Here is a 16,887-nt window from a genome sequence, read left to right as displayed (position 1 = left end):
ACTTTCACTTTGCTCAATTGAACCTGTGTCTGGGTCAGTCCGGACAAGCTCCTTCCTCTATTTCAAATACGCGTTGGATTAACCCAGCTGGAACAAAGCCTGGGACACAGAATGGGCTCTGTGGGGGCCTTCCAGACTAGGTAAATAAAGTAGCTAACAGACACCCCCATACATCCCGGTGTCTCCAGACCCCTCCAGGAATCCCATAAGTCATCCGCCACAAACTGCCCGGCTTCCCCCGTCACTCAGCTCTAGGTATGAGGGAAGGTGAGTGCCATGAAGGGGGCACCCTGGTGCGGTGGGGAGGGGAGAGGCCTGGACTAGGAGTCTTCACACCTGGGTTCTAGTCCTAGCTTGATCACCCACCTGCCTGTTGTTCTCAGACGGGGACCTGTGGCTCTCTGGGGATAACTGTGAGGGGGATGTAGAGACAAAGACTTCCCCAGGGGAAAAGGGCAAGAGGGAGACCCCGAGATCAACGTAGGCCCAGTTCCTGGGGGCTGTGCAAAGACAGGATAGGCATATCTAGCAATCCCTGGAGGGGACAAAGGTGCCAGAGAAGAGGCCAGGCTCCTGCCCCTGGGAAGCCCCTAAGAGTTCCCAACCTTTTTCCATCCAAGCCTCTAGAACTCAGCTAAACCAGTTCGAGGCTCTTGAACATTTCCTCTTCCAGGAGCCTCCCAGGCTGCCCTCCCCAGTCTTCTCTCTTCCTCTTCTGAGGGTCCAAGCCTCAACTCTGTCCCTTCAATCCACATCACGTGTGAACTTTTCTTCACCCCCCCACTGGGAATCCAGAGCCTTCCCTAGACTCCCATCCCCAGCTTTCCCATTGCAGAGCTGAGCACAGAGCCAGGCAGGCTGGGCCTGGGAGAAAGGGGGAATATTTGGGGCCCAATATAAGTAACAAAGCCCTGGACCCAGCTCCCATTTGTGGCTACAAGAGCAACAGAATCCCTGAGGACTATTAAAGTGCAGGCACTGGGCTCACATGCTTTCTAGGCAATAGCTCCTTTGTGTTTCACAACCCGGAGGGAAAGAAGGACCATTATCCCCATTTTATTGAGGAGGAAACTAAGCTTTAGAATAGACAGACAACTGCTTCACTTTGGCATAGTCAGTAGCAAAGCTGGTATTCAAACCCAGGTCTCATTTCTCTGACCTGAAGGAATACAGAAACTGTGGAATCTGTCATCTACCCACTCAAACCAAAATAATTCATCTGACATGGATGTGTCAGTTTTTTTTTTAATTTTATTTATTTATTTGACAGAGACACAGCGAGAGAGGGAACACAAGCAGGGGGAGTGGGAGAGGGAGAAGCAGGCTTCCCGCCGAGCAGGGAGCCCAATGCGGGACTTGATCCTGGGATCATGACCTGTGCCAAAGGCAGACACTTAACAACTGAGCCACGCAAGTGCCCCTGGATGTGTCAGTCTTTTTATTTGAGCTGACTGCCAGAGAAACCCCAAGACCCACCATGGAGGAAGAATGGGATGACAGAAGGATGGATAATGGATGGAGGCATGCTTAGGGCTCCCTCTGTGCCCAGCTTGGTCATCAACACTGGGGACATGCAGAGAGGATGTCTGGGTAGGGCTAGACTCAGCGGAGCAGCCAGAGCTGCTGCATCAGGGCCAGGCTGAGCAGGAGAGGCTCCACCCCTCGGGGCAGGGCCCCGGCACTCATGGCCAGGGCATAGAACCTCGCCACCTCCTCGTTGGGGTTGCCCTGGGCCGGGTCGAACCACAGCTGGATGCAGCGGCCGCTCCCTCGGCTGTAGTTGCTGAGTTTGTAGGAGTGACTCCAGAGGCCCTCACACAGGGCTGCAGGCGTGGGAAAGTAGGCCTCAAATGTGCGGCAGGTGGTCCCAGCTGGGCACTTGTTAATTCCTGCAGGCGGAGAAGGCGTGGACGCGGACATTCAGCCCCTGGGCCCGAAGCTGGTTTCTGGCCACCCCCAAATCCTCCAACCCCACCTGCGTCTCCCCCCACCCCCCAGGCCCTCACCTGAGGTCCAGTTCCAGCCCCTGTGCCAGTTGCTCTTGCAGGTGTAGGAGGTGCGACAGTCCTCCCACCATTGCTGGCAGTCCTCTTTGCACAGGGGCACGTCCAGGAAACGCTCCTTGCGCCAGCTCTGGTTCACCTGGGTGGGAGGGGAGGGAGGGGGGACGGGGATGTGGGCCGCCTGCAGCCTTGACAGAGCTGGCTGGCAGCCTGCTGGGCTGGGGTGAGGGAAGGTCCCGTACCTCCCAGATCCAGGGCCCCAGGTTGGGTGAGCACTCATAGAGACAGTTGTCCTGGATGAAGTGGCGCTTGCAGGCGGGCTCCATCTTGCCGCAGTGGTCCCAGGTGAAGTTGTACAGGAGGGAGGTGTCCTTGTGCAGCTCCTGGCTGGTGCTGGCTGAGCAGCAGGCCTTCTCCTTCCAGGGAGTGCACTGCGTGGGGAAGACACCGGACTAACTGCCCCCCCCCCCCCCACACACACACATAACAACCTTCTGCTACCTCCAGCCTCTCCCCATTTGGTTCTTGCTCTCCTGCCTCAGGTGGGTTGTCTTAGGAAAGTTTACTGTGAGGACCCCTCTGTCCTTGACCTCCAGGAACTCCCGTCCTGGGGGAGACTCAGTCACAACAGGGCTGATCAGGGGTCGTGGGAGCCGGAGAGAAACCCCGTGTTGGGGGGACAATAGCTATCATTGATGTAGCCCTTCACACTTTATAGAAAGTTCTTTGTTGTATTCATTAAAAAATAATTACTGAGTACCTATTCCTATTCCAGTCACTGTTCTAGATGCTGAGAATACGATAGAGAACAAAACAGACAGAAATATGTGTTCATGGAGCTTACATCCTGATCAGTGGGGACAGACAGTAAGAAACTGAAAGAGAAAAAAATATGGTGTCAGGATCCAGTCAATTATATGGAGATTACAGCAGGGAATGGGAGAGTGGAGTATGGGATAATTGTTGAAATTTTAAATAAGGTGGTTGTGAAAAGCCTCACCAGAGGGTGCCTGGGTGGCTCAGTTGTTAAGCATCTGAGAAGCCTGCTTCTCCCTCTCCCTCTCCCCCTGCTTGTGTTCCCTCTCTCTCTGTGTCAAATAAATAAATAAAATCTTTAGGGGAAAAAAAAGCCTCACCAGAGGGTGACATTTTGATCAAAGGAAGAAGGCAATGACCTGTGTAGTAACGTATGTTGAATAACTTTCTCCTTGGCAAGTATTAAGGTCTGTGTCCCCAGCGATGAGGCCAGTGCCAGAAACGTGGCAGGCCCATAAAAAATATTTGCTGAGAAAAGTAAACGAAAGACCTCTCTATGATTTCCTAAATCTAAACTGAACTCCATCTTACATATAGACACACCATATTTTAGCAAGTTTTTAATATAGACCGGCTTTTTCAGGACAGCAAATACTGTGAAAAGGAAAGCCGTGCTATGTGTTTTGTTTTACCAGAGTTATTCACTGTTTTAGAAAATTACGTCATCATGCCAACACAGCTTAGAGTATCTTGTAGGATTTAAGTTGCCAATAGAAGACACCTGTATCGATCTTCATCTGTAGTTGCCCTATTCATAGTGATTTTCTGAATAGAAGCAAACATGCTATTCGGTATTTTTTTTTTTAAGATTTTATTTGTTTATTTGACAGAGAGAGACACAGCGAGAGAGGGAACACAAGCAGGGGGAGTGGGAGAGGGAGAAGCAGGCTTCCCGCCGAGCAGGGAGCCCGATGCGGGGCTTGATCCCAGGACCCTGAGATCACAACCCGAGCCCAAGACAGATGCTCAATGACCGAGCCACCCAGGCACCCCCAAACATGCTATTTGATAGTAATTTCTAATGGAGTCATGCCAGGGAATTGACATATTGAAATATACTTTATTGGGGCACCTGGGTGGCTCAGTCGTTAAGCGTCTGCCTTCGGCTCAGGTCATGATCCCGGGGTCCTGGGATCGAGCCCCCATCGGGCTCCCTGTTCCACGGGAAGCCTGCTTCTCCCTCTCCCACTCCCCCTGCTTGTGTTCCCTCTCTCGCTGTGTCTCTCTCTGTCAAATAAATAAATAAAATCTTCAAAGTACCCTCCAACCACTATTTAAAAAAAAAAAGAAATATACTTTATTATAAGTTACTTTCTTCGTGCTTCTCCTTTGTAGTACAGATAGAGAATCATGTTGATATTTTTTAAGTTAAATGTGCAAATAGGTTCTATTGGCTTTGAATTTTATTCCAGGATAGAAAAAGAGTCTAAAGAGTATTTATTGGGACACCTGGGCGGCTCAGTCAGTTAAGCGTCTGCCTTCTGCTTAGGTCACGATCCCAGGGTCCTGGGATTGAGCCTCACATTGGGCTCCCTGCTCAGCAGGGAACCTGCTTCTCCCTCTCCCTCTCTCTGCGGCTCCCCCTGCTTGTGCTCTCTCTCTCTGGCAAATAAATGAATAAAATCTTAAAAAAAATAAAGAGTATCATAAAAAGGAGACATGGAGTCTCAATAGAGTCACAAATGACTGGCATCCATTTTGACAGAATGAGTGAATATACAGCACCTGTTACCTTGTATCACAGCCAGAAGAGACCGTCTCCTCCACCCTTGGCACTCCGTGGACTGGCACGTAGTGAAGGTAGGAAGAACCATCCTCCCTGACAATCTCTCACCCTCCAAACAGCTGGGAGTGCCCACCCGAGTCCTGTCCCTCCATCACCACAAGGGCTGCTTATGTCTGAGTCCCCTGTGTGTCCTTGTGCTTCTCTGGGCCTCAGTTTCCTCGTTTCTGTCATGTGGGGGAGAACATTATCTGCTACATCAAAGGACCACTGGGAGTGTGAAATCATGGGCAGTAAACAGCACACCTGGTAAGTGCTCAACAAATAATTATATCGTATCATTGCTGACATGGTATTCTCTGAGGAGGCCACCCCTAAAATCACCTCAGCCAATGCCCCCCCCTTACCATCATCTTCTCTCCCAGCAGTAGCCCAGGATGTGGGGGCATCTGACCAGTTGACCCTTCCCCCACGCCCCTGACTTCTTCTTCCCCATTAGAACCAGCCCCCTCCCCAACTCGAGCCACACTCTCCTCACCTGGCCATGCAGCTTGTCCTCAGGGCCTGGCTTTGTCTTGTGGTGCTTGGCGTCCATGCAGACGTTGAGCAGGTCTGTCCTGGCCCGGGCCCTGCACATGGAGGCTGTCCAGACCAACAGCAGCAGAAGTGGCATCAGTCTCCAGGCCATGTCTCTCTGTCCCTGCAGACGGAGCTTTGGTTAGGGAGGCCGAGGCCCAAGGGGAGAGAGCCTCATGCAGGGTCCCCCTTGACCCCCTGTGTCAGTCTCCCCACCTCCACAGTGAAGGATGGGGTCAGACCCTGTTCCTTCAGTGCTGGGGTCCTGAGGCTCCCTGAAACTGAAGTAGAGAAGGTTGGCAAAGGGGCTCCTTCATCCCAGGCTTGGTGGGTTCCGAGAGGATCTGGGATTAGTGGATCAGCCTTGGGAGAGTCTTCCTCAGTTGGAAGAGATGTCTTTGTGCCTGCATTTTCTCTCAACTTTACTTAGAAAAGTAAATAGTTTTACTATTTACCAAAAAAAAAACCCAAAAACCCAAAAAACTTAAATAGTTCAGGTCCATGCCCTGCTCCCCTGAAAAGGGCTAGGGACACACAGTGCCCTCGTGCCATGTCCAGCAAGTGCATGCTCTCCATTATACCCCAGATCACCTGGGTTCCCACGCCAGCTTAGAAACCTGTTAGCCTGGGGAAGGCAGTGACCCAGCTCTACTGAGTTCTCCCAATCAACACTGAGGTCAAGGGAGGTAGCGCATGGGGTGCTATTTGGAAAGACATGGAAAGACTGGTGGTTTCTAACTTTTGCTTCCTCAGGCTTTTTCCTTCCCTGTTCTCGGAAAGCCATTTCCTTCCTCCACCCATCATAACACTGGTCTCCTCAGCAATCTCTAGGCTAATGCACCAGATTCCTACCTTACCCCTCAGAAAACAAGTGTAGAGATCCCTGGACCTGAGGGATAATATAAAAGTACCCCATGGGGGAAAAAAGCAATAAATAAACAAAAATAAGTAAATAAATAAAAGTACCCCATGGGGGCGCCTGGGTGGCTTAGTCAGTTAAGCATCTGACTCTTGATTTCGGCTTAGGTCATGATCTCATGGAGCCTGCTTAAGATTCTCTCCCTCTCCCTTTGCTCCTCCCCGCTCCCCACCCCCTGTGTCTCTCTCTCTCTCTCTCCCCACCAAAAAATTAATTAATTAATTAAAATGAAAGTACCCCATGTTGGAGCAGTCGACTAGACAAGTGCTTAAGAGTCCTGGGAGTCACCCAGCACAAGTGACACCCACTTCTCTCTCCCTGACTGACCCTCCCCCCCCCTCCCAGCTGTTAAAGATCTGTTTCCTTTTGGCTGTCACTGAAGTACCTAAGTTGACAACAGAGACTGCTTCCTCTCTCTCACCATCCCCACGTCCCCACAAAGCCCTGGCCAAGGGTCCTTCCGAAAACCTTTCTGGAATTCACTTCCCTTGGCTCTGCGTTTGAGGTCAGGTGGCTCTGCGTTTGAAGTCAGGTCTTCCCTCCTCCAATTTCTTCCCCTTAAAGTCACCTTCCCCACAGGAGTCCGAGTGATCTTTCTTTCTTTCTTTTTAAGATTTTATTTATTTATTCAGGAGAGAGAGAGAGAGAGAACGTGTGCGAGCATGCGAGTGGGGGTGGAGGCAGAGGGAGCAAGAGAAGAGAGAAGCAGACTCCCCGCTGAGCAGGGAGCCAGACAGAACAACGCAGGACTCCATCTCAGGACCCTGGGATTGTGACCTGAGCCAAATGCAGATGCTTAACCGACTGAGCCACTCAGGCACACCCCCCAGTGATCTTTCTAAAGAAAGATCTGCCCCTCCCCTACCCAGTGTCCCCGTCACCCTTCCCTCCTTAGGGCATCTTGCCTGAGCCTCCTTTGCGGCTGGGAGCACACACAGCTGTGTCCAGACTGGCCTCTTTTCAGGCTGGCAATGGCTCCGGGCCCCTGGACTTTCCCCAGCCGTCTCTGACCTCAGCCAGGATACACTGACTGTAAGAGCTCTGATTAATACAGAAGATAATTTCCCCTCTCCGCCCTTCAGTCTTCCTTCCTTCCCTCTTCCAGGCCCCACCCATTCAAGGCTCCATTAGGGCGGGGGGCGGAGCAAGATGGCAGAGGAGTAGGAGACCTAGATTTTGTCTGGTCTCAGGAATTCAGCTGAATAGGGATCAAACCATTCTGAACACCTACGAACTCAACAGGAGATCGAACAGGAGAGTAGCAACAACTCTCTGAACAGAGAAGCGACCACTTACTGGAAGGTAGGACGTGCGGAGAAGTGAATCCGAGGCGATATTCGGAAGGATAGACGGCGAGGGAGGGGCCTCCGCCGGCCGCTTCTGGCAAGTGCTAGAGCCGCGGAGCACAAAATCGGACCTTTTAAAAGTTGGCTCGGCGGAGGGACGTCGCTGCAGTGGCTAAGCGGGGGGTGGAATCCTCCCGGGACAGTGTGGTCTCAGGACCCTTGGGGTCACAGAGAGACCGGGGGTGCCTGAGTGCGGCAGAGCTCCCAGGTGTCGGGGCGGGGAAGCCGGCTGCAGATACGGAGCAGAGTCGCGGGCTCTCAGCTCGGGGTTGCCATAAACTGTGATCTGCGGCCCAGTCGGGGCACGGCTCCCCCAGCAAGGACCCAACAAGCAGCAGATCCGGGGAGACTCCCCTTCCTTCCCGGGGAGGAGCGGTGCGGGAACGCACTGCAGGGATCTGCTGGGTTTGGAGACTCCGAGCGGGGTCGGGTGCCAGAGATAGCAATGCTCGATCACAGGCCGGGTGAGCACGGAGTGCGGCCAGAGACCGGGGACACGGGAGTGACTGCTTTTCTCTGGGGGCGCACTGAGGAGCGGGGCCCCGAGTTCTCGGCTCCTCCGGGCGGAGACTGGGAGGCCGCCATTTTCGCCCTAGTCCTCCAAAGCTGTACCGAGAGCTTGCAGGGAACAAAAGCTCCTGAGAGCAAACTGGAGCAGCTTCCTTAGCCCGGACCGACAAGGGCGGGGCAATTCCGCCTCCGGCAAAGACATTTGGAAACCACAGCAACAGGCCCCTCCCCCAGAAGATCAACACAAACAGCCAGCAAGCCAAGACCAAGTTGATCGATCAAGGAGAATAGGAGAACTCCAGCGCTAGGGGACTACTGCACATAGATTCATGGCTTCTTTTTTTTTTTTTTTTTTTTTACCATGATTCATTATTTCATCAAAGTTAATTTTTGTTGACTTTTTTTTATTTTTCTTTTTCCCTTTTTCAACCAACATCTTATAAATCCCTTTTTTTAAAAAAAAAACATTTTTTTTTTCATTTTTAGTCATATTTTATCCCTTCATAGTAGTTATCCTTGTTTTTGGCATATATATATAAGTTGTTCTCTCTTTAAAATTTTGAGGTACAGTTTCTTCTAACAGATCAAAATATACCCTAAACCACTAGTGTATGGCTTTGTTCTAGTCTCCTGCCTGATCACATTCTCTCCCTTTTTCCTTTTTTTTTTTTTCCTTAACTCTCCTTTCTTTTTTCAAACAACTTATCTTACCAACTCCTTTTATAAAATCTTTTATAATTTTCATCTTTACAGTCATCTTCCATCCCTTCATTGTATCAACCCTTATTTTGTACATATATGTCTTTCTTCCTTTAAAATTTTAGGAGGCACTTTTTTCTAACAGACCAAAATACGCCCAAAATCTAGTGTGTGGCACTGATCTATGCACTAGCCTGATCATATTTGATCATATTCTGCCTTTTTTGAATTGTTTTGTTTTTGTTTTTATCTTTTTTTTCTTTTTTTTTTCTTTTTCTCTTTCTTTTTTCTTTCTTTCCCTTTCTTTTCCCCTGGTTTCAGGTCTTTTCTGATTTGTATACAGTATATTTGCTGGGGACGTTGTAAACCTGTTAGCCTTTTGTTCTCTCATTCATCTATTCTCCTCTGGACAAAATGACAAGACGAAAGAAATCACCTCAGCAAAAAGAACAAGAGGTAGTACCGTCAGCCAGGGACCTACTCAATACGGACATTAGTACGATGTCGGACCTAGAGTTCAGAATCATGACTTTAAAGATACTAGCTGGGCTTGAAAAAAGCGTGGAAGTTATTAGAGAAACCCTTTCTGGAGAAATAAAAGAACTAAAATCTAACCAAATCGAAATCAAAAAGGCTATTGATGAGGTGCAATCAAAAATGGGGGCACTAAATGCTAGGATAAATGAGGCAGAAGAGAGAATCAGCGATATAGAAGACCAAATGATAGAAAATAAAGAGGCTGAGAAAAAGAGAGAGAAACAACTACAGGATCACGAGGGCAGAATTCGAGAGATAAGTGATACGATAAGACGAAACAACATTAGAATAATTGGGATCCCAGAAGAAGAAGAGAGAGAGAGAGGGGCAGAAGGTATATTGGAGCAAATTATAGCAGAGAACTTCCCTAATGTGAGGAAGGAAACAGGCATTAAAATCCAGGAGGCACAGAGAACCCCTCTCAAAATCAATAAAAATAGGTCAACACCCCGACATCTAATAGTAAAACGAGTCTCAGAGACAAAGAGAAAATCCTGAAAGCAGCTCGGGAGAAGAGATATGTAACCTACAATGTAGAAACATTAGATTGGCAACAGACCTATCCACAGAGACCTGGCAGGCCAGAAAGGACTGGCAAGATATCTTCAGAGCACTAAACGAGAAAAATATGCAGCCAAGAATACTATATCCAGCTAGGCTATCATTGAAAATAGAAGGAGAGATAAAAAGCTTCCAGAACAAACAAAAACTAAAGGAATTTGCAAACACGAAACCAGCCCTCCAAGAAATATTGAGAGGGGTCCTCTAAGCAAAGAGAGAACCTAAAAGCAGCAAAGAGCAGAAACGAACACAGACAACAGACAGTTAACAGTCACCTTACAGGTAATACAATGGCACTAAATTCATACCTTTCAATAGTTACCCTGAATGTAAATGGGCTAAATGCCCCAATCAAAAGACACAGGCTATCAGATTGGATTAAAAAACAAGACCCATCAATATGCTGTCTGCAAGAGACTCATTTTACACCCAAAGACACCCCCAGATTGAAAGTGAGGGGGTGGAAAACCATTTACCATGCTAATGGACACCAAAAGAAAGCTGGGGTGGCAATCCTTCTATCAGACAAACTAGATTTTAAAACAAAGACTGTAATAAGAGATGAGGAAGGACACTATATCCTACTTAAAGGGTCTATCCAACAAGAAGATCTAACAATTGTAAATATCTATGCCCCGAACATGGGAGCAGCCAATTATATAAGGCAATTAATAACAAAAGCAAAGAAACACATTGACAACAATACAATAATAGTGGGGGACTTTAACACCCCCCTAACTGAAATGGACAGATCATCTAAGCAAAAGATCAACAAGGAAATAAAGACTTTAAATGACACACTGGACCAAATGGACTTCACAGACATATTCAGAACATTCCATCCCAAAGCAACGGAATACACATTCTTCTCTAGTGCCCATGGAACATTCTCCAGAATTGATCACATCCTAGGTCACAAATCAGGTCTCAATCGGTACCAAAAGATTGGGATCATTCCCTGCATATTTTCAGACCACAATGCTTTGAAACTAGAACTCAACCACAAGAGGAAAGTTGGAAAGAACTCAAATACATGGAGGCTAAAGAGCATCCTACTAAAGAATGAATGGGTCAACCAAGAAATTAAAGAAGAATTAAAAAAATTCATGGAAACCAATGAAAATGAAAACACAACTGTTCAAAATCTTTGGGATACAGCAAAGGCAGTCCTGAGAGGAAAGTATATAGCAATACAAGCCTTTCTCAAGAAACAAGAAAGGTCTCAAATACACAACCTAACCCTACACCTAAAGGAGCTGGAGAAAGAACAGCAAAGAAAGCCTAAACCCAGCAGGAGAAGAGAAATCATAAAGATCAGAGCAGAAATCAATGAACTAGAAACCAAAAGAACAGTAGAACAGATCAACGAAACTAGGAGCTGGTTCTTTGAAAGAATTAACAAGATTGATAAACCCCTGGCCAGACTGATCAAAAAGAAAAGAGAAATGACCCAAATCAACAAAATCATGAATGAAAGAGGAGAGATCACAAGCAACACCAAAGAAATACAAACAATTATAAGAACATATTATGAGCAACTCTATGCCAGCAAATTAGATAACCTGGAAGAAATGGGTGCATTCCTAGAGATGTATCAACTACCAAAATTGAACCAGGAAGAAATAGAAAACCTGAACAGACCTATAACCACTAAGGAAATTGAAACAGTCATCAAAAATCTCTCAAGAAACAAAAGCCCAGGGCCAGATGGCTTCCCAGGGGAATTCTATCAGACATTTCAAGAAGAATTAATACCTATTCTCCTGAAACTGTTCCAAAAAATAGAAATGGAAGGGAAACTTCCAAACTCATTTTATGAGGCCAGCATTACCTTGATCCCAAAACCAGACAAAGACCCCATCAAAAAGGAGAATTACAGACCAATATCCTTGATGAACATGGATGCAAAAATTCTCACCAAAATACTAGCCAATAGGATCCAACAGTACATTAAAAGGATTATTCACCACGACCAAGTGGGATTTATCCCTGGGCTGCAAGGCTGGTTCAACATCCGCAAATCAATCAACGTGATACAATACATTAACAAAAGAAAGAACAAGAATCATATGATCCTCTCAATAGATGCAGAAAAAGCATTTGACAAAGTACAACATCCTTTCTTGATCAAAACTCTTCAGAGTATAGGGATAGAGGGTACATACCTCAATATCATAAAAGCCATCTACGAAAAACCTACAGCGAATATCATTCTCAATGGGGAAAGGCTGAGAGCTTTTCCCCTAAGGTCAGGAACGCGGCAGGGATGTCCACTCTCACCACTGCTATTCAACATAGTATTAGAAGTCCTAGCCACAGCAATCAGACAACAAAAAGAAATCAAAGGCATCCAAATCGGCAAAGAGGAAGTCAAACTCTCACTCTTTGCAGATGATATGATACTGTATGTGGAAAACCCAAAAGACTCCACCCCAAAACTGCTAGAACTCATACAGGAATTCAGTAAAGTAGCAGGATATAAAATCAATGCACAGAAATCAGTGGCATTCCTATATACCAACAAGACAGAAGAGAGACAAATCAAGGAGTCTATCCCATTTACAATTGCACCCAAAACCATTAGATACCTAGGAATAAATCTAACCAAAGAGGCAAAGGATCTGTACTCAGAAAACTATAAAATACTCAGGAAAGAAATTGAAGAAGACACAAAGAAATGGAAAAACGTTCCATGCTCATGGATTGGGAGAATCAACATTGTGAAGATGTCAATGCTACCTAGAGCAATCTACACATTCAATGCAATCCCCATCAAAATACCATCCACTTTTTTCAAAGAAATGGAACAAATAATCCTAAAATTTGTATGGAACCAGAAGAGACCCCGAATAGCCAGAGGAATACTGAAAAAGAAAAGCAAAGCTGGCGGCATCACAATTCCGGACTTCCAGCTCTATTACAAAGCTGTCATCATCAAGACAGTATGGTACTGGCACAAAAACAGACACATAGATCAATGGAACAGAATTGAGAGCCCAGAAATGGACCCTCAACTCTATGGTCAACTTATTTTTGACAAAGCAGGAAAGAATGTCCAATGGCAAAAAGACAGTCTCTTCAACAAATGGTGTTGGGAAAATTGGACAGCCACATGCAGAAGAATGAAACTGGACCATTTCCTTACACCACACACAAAAATAGACTCCAAATGGTTGAAAGACCTAAACGTGAGACAGGAGTCCATCCAAATCCTAAAGGAGAACACAGGTAGCAACCTTTTCGACCTTAGCCGCAGCAACTTCTTCCTAGAAACATCGCCAAAGGCACGGGAAGCCAGGGCAAAAATGAACTATTGGGATTTCATCAAGATAAAAAGCTTCTGCACAGCAAAAGAAACAGTCCACAAAACCAAAAGACAACCGACAGAATGGGAGAAAATATTTGCAAATGACATATCAGATAAAGGGCTAGTATCCAAAATCTATAAAGAACTTATCAAACTCAACACCCAAAGAACAAATAATCCAATCAAGAAATGGGCAGAAGACATGAACAGACATTTCTCCAAAGAAGACATCCAAATGGCCAACAGGCACATGAAAAAGTGCTCAACATCGCTTGGCATCAGGGAAATCCAAATCAAAACCTCAATGAGATACCACCTCACACCCGTCAGAATGGCTAAAATTAACAAGTCAGGGAACGACAGATGTTGGCGGGGATGTGGAGAAAGGGGAACCCTCCTACACTGTTGGTGGGAATGCAAGCTGGTGCAACCCCTCTGGAAAACATATGGAGGTTCCTCAAACAGTTGAAATTAGAGCTACCGTTCGATCCAGCAATTGCACTACTGGGTATTTACCACAAAGATACAAATGTAGGGACCCGAAGGGGTACGTGTACCCCAATGTTTATAGCAGCAATGTCCACCATAGCCAAACTGTGGAAAGAGCCAAGATGCCCATCGACAGATGAATGGATAAAGAAGAAGTAGTATATATACACAATGGAATATTATGCAGCCATCAAAAGGAATGAGATCTTGCCATTTGCAACGACGTGGATGGAACTGGAGGGTGTTATGCTGAGTGAAATAAGTCAATCAGAGAAAGACATGTATCACATGACCTCACTGATATGAGGAATTCTTAATCTCAGGAAAGAAACTGAGTGTTACTGGAGTGGTTGGGGGTGGGAGGGATGGGGTGGCTGGGTGATAGATATTGGGGAGGGTATGTGCTACGGTGAGCGCTGTGAATTGTGCAAGACTGTTGAATCACAGATCTGTACTTCTGAAACAAATAATGCAACATATTTTAAGAAAAAAGAAAAAGAAGATAACAGGAGAGGAAGAAAAGGGGAGTATGTCAGAGGGGGAGACGAACCATGAGAGATGATGGACTCTGAAAAACAAACTGAGGGTTCTAGAGGGGAGGGGGGTAGGGGGATGGGTTAGCCTGGTGATGGGCATTGAGGAGGGCACGTTCTGCATGGAGCACTGGGTGTTATGAACAAACAATGAATCATGGAACACTGCACCAAAAACTAATGATGTAATATATGGTGATTAACATAACAATAAAAAAATTTTAAAAAAAAGGCTCCATTAGCTTGTCAGAGTATTCATTCCTGTTTTCAGTCATCTTTGTTAATTTATTAATTATAGGATTCACACATTCAACATTCATCAAAACCTAGAGAAGCTCATCTCTAAAGGGGATCTGAATTTTTGAGGTACCCCAAATAGTTGTTAGGATGAAGCTAGCTTGAGGGGCATGAGGTGCAGTAGGGAAGAACCCAGGCTTTAGGGTCAGGCCGTGGGTTCCAGTGACAGCGCTATCCCTCATACAACCTTGGGAAATGTCAGTGAGCCTTTCTGAGCTTTAATTTGCTCACCAGGAGATTTTTGAGAATTATATATGGAAAAGCCTGGCACAACCCGAGTAGGCTTAAATGATAGCTATCGGGTTAATTTTTGAGTAACCAGGTAGACACAGTTAGAGGTTGAAGTGCAGAAGTCAAGGTTCACAGAGAAAAATTGTCTCAAATCTGGCAAATGATGTCATATCTCACCACCTAGCATTTCTGTAAACATAATTAAGCATTTTTTGATGGCCTTTTTAAAAATTGTGGAAAAACATACATTATATAAAACTCGCCATGTTAATTCTTTTTAAGCGTATAGTTCAGTAATGTTAATGTATTCATTTTGCGCAATCGATCTCCAGAACCTTTGCATCTTGCAAAACTGAAACCCTATTCTCATTAAGCAACAATACCCCATGTCCTCCTCTCCCCAGTCCCTGGCAAGCATCATTCAACTTTCTGTCTCTATGAACGGACTACTCTAGATATTTCATATAAGTGGGAATCACACAGTATTTGTCTTTTTGTCACTCACTTATTTCACTTAGCATAATGTCCTCAAGGTTCATCCATGTGTCAGAATTTCATTTCTTTTTAATAACTGAATATTTCATTGTATGTATCTGCTGCATTTTGTTTATCCATTCACCCACTGAAGGACCCTGGGTTGCTTTCACCTCTTGACTATTGTGAAGAAGGCGTACAATTATCTTTTGAGGACCCTGCTTTCAATTCTTTTGCGTATATATTCAGATGTGGAATAGCTGGATCATATCGTAATTCCATTTTTGAGGAACTGCCATAATATTTGCTGTAACGATTGTACAATTTTACGTTCCCACCAACAGTTTACAAAGGTTCTGATTTCTCCACATCCTCACCAACGCTTGTTATTTCCTGTTGGCTTTTTGTATCTTAATAAAAGCCATCCTAGTGGGTGTGAGGTAATATCCCATTGTGGTTTGGATCTGCATTTCCCTGATGATGAGTGATGTTGAATATCTGTTCATAGGCTTGTTGATCATTTGTAGACCTTCTTTGAAGAAACGTCTACCCAAGTTGTTTGCCCAATTTTAAATTGTATTATACATCTTTTTATTGTTGTGGGAGCTCTCTAGTTCTCTCTATATTCTGGACTAACCCCTTATCAGATGTCTGAGTGGCAAATCTTTTCTCCCATTCCATAGGCTGCTTTTTCACTCTGTTAACTGTCCTTGGGTGTGCACAGTTTCCATTTTGATGCAGTCCAATTTATCTATTTTTTCTTCCGTTGCTTTGCTTTGGCTGTCATATCCAAGAAATCATTGCCTCCTACAATGCCATGAAAGTCTTCCCCTGTTTTTTTAAAGGAGTTTTATAGTTTTAGCTCCTACAATTAGGTCTTTGGTCATTGTGAGTCAATTTTCGTATAAGGTATAAAATGAGGGTCCAACTTCATTTTTTTGCACGTGAATATCCAGTTGTATCCCAGCACCATATATTGAAAAGACTATTCTTTCCCTCATTGAATTGTCTTGGCACAATTCAATTTGTCAAAAATCTGTACTCTCAGTTCTATTTCACTGATCTACCTTTATGCTACTATCACACTGTCTTGATTGTTGTAGCTTTGTAGTAGGTTTTGAAACCAAAAAGTGTGAGTCCTCTAATTTTGTTTTGTTTTGTTTTTTCAAGATTGTTTTGGCCTTGTCCATAACATTATGTGTCCATATGGATTTTAGGATCACATTGTCAATTTCTCCTAAAAAGCCAGTAGGGATTTAGATAAGGATTGAGTTGAATCTGTAGATTAGTTTGGGGAGTAATACCCTCTTAATAGTATTAGGTCTCCTGATGAACATGGGATATCTTTCCATTTATTTAGTTCTTAAAGTTCTTTCAATAATGTTTTATAGTTTTCAGTACACAAGTCTTTTACTTTGTTAAATTCACTCCTGTGGGGCACCTGGGTGGCTCAGTCGTTAATTATCTGCCTTCGGCTCAGGCATGGTCCCAGGGTCCTGGGATCGAGCCCCACGTTGGACTCCCTGCTCAGCAGGAGGCCTGCTTCTCCCTCTCCCACTCCCCCTGCTTGTGTTCCCTCTCACGCTGTCTCTCTCTCTGTCAAATAAATAAATAAAATCTGTTTTAAAAATTCACTTCTATATATCTTTTTTATGCTATTGTGAATGGAAGTATATTCTTAAATTCATATTTATATTGTTCATTGCTAGTGTATAGAAACACAACTGATTTTTGTATATTGATCTGGTATCCTGCAAATTTGCTAAACTCACTTATTAGTAATAATAATGTTTTTGTGGATTCCTTATGATTTTCTATATACAGTGTCGTATCATCTGTAACTAGAAAGTTTTACTTCTTCCTGAG

General features: G+C 45.2%; 1 protein-coding gene across 1 annotated transcript; it reads right to left on the bottom strand.

The window, feature by feature from the left end:
• Positions 1-1,233: 1,233 nt before the first annotated feature.
• Positions 1,234-7,090, bottom strand: LOC114218777 (folate receptor beta). Its single transcript, XM_028116044.2, has 5 exons — positions 6,943-7,090; positions 5,081-5,242; positions 2,246-2,434; positions 2,007-2,142; positions 1,234-1,889 (listed from the first exon to the last, which is right to left on the bottom strand). Exons 2-5 carry the CDS (start codon positions 5,228-5,230, stop codon positions 1,603-1,605), a joined length of 762 nt encoding a protein of 253 aa, XP_027971845.1. The 5' UTR covers positions 5,231-5,242; positions 6,943-7,090; the 3' UTR covers positions 1,234-1,602.
• Between the last annotated feature and the right edge of the window lie 9,797 nt (positions 7,091-16,887).

The sequence above is a fragment of the Eumetopias jubatus genome, unplaced genomic scaffold, assembly GCF_037043125.1.
Source record: "Eumetopias jubatus isolate StellerSeaLion01/CBP00866 unplaced genomic scaffold, mEumJub1_p1.0 scaffold_13, whole genome shotgun sequence".
Lineage (NCBI taxonomy): Eukaryota > Metazoa > Chordata > Mammalia > Carnivora > Otariidae > Eumetopias > Eumetopias jubatus.
The sequence above is the reverse complement of the archived record's forward strand: the minus strand, read 5'-3'. Positions and strand labels throughout refer to the sequence as shown.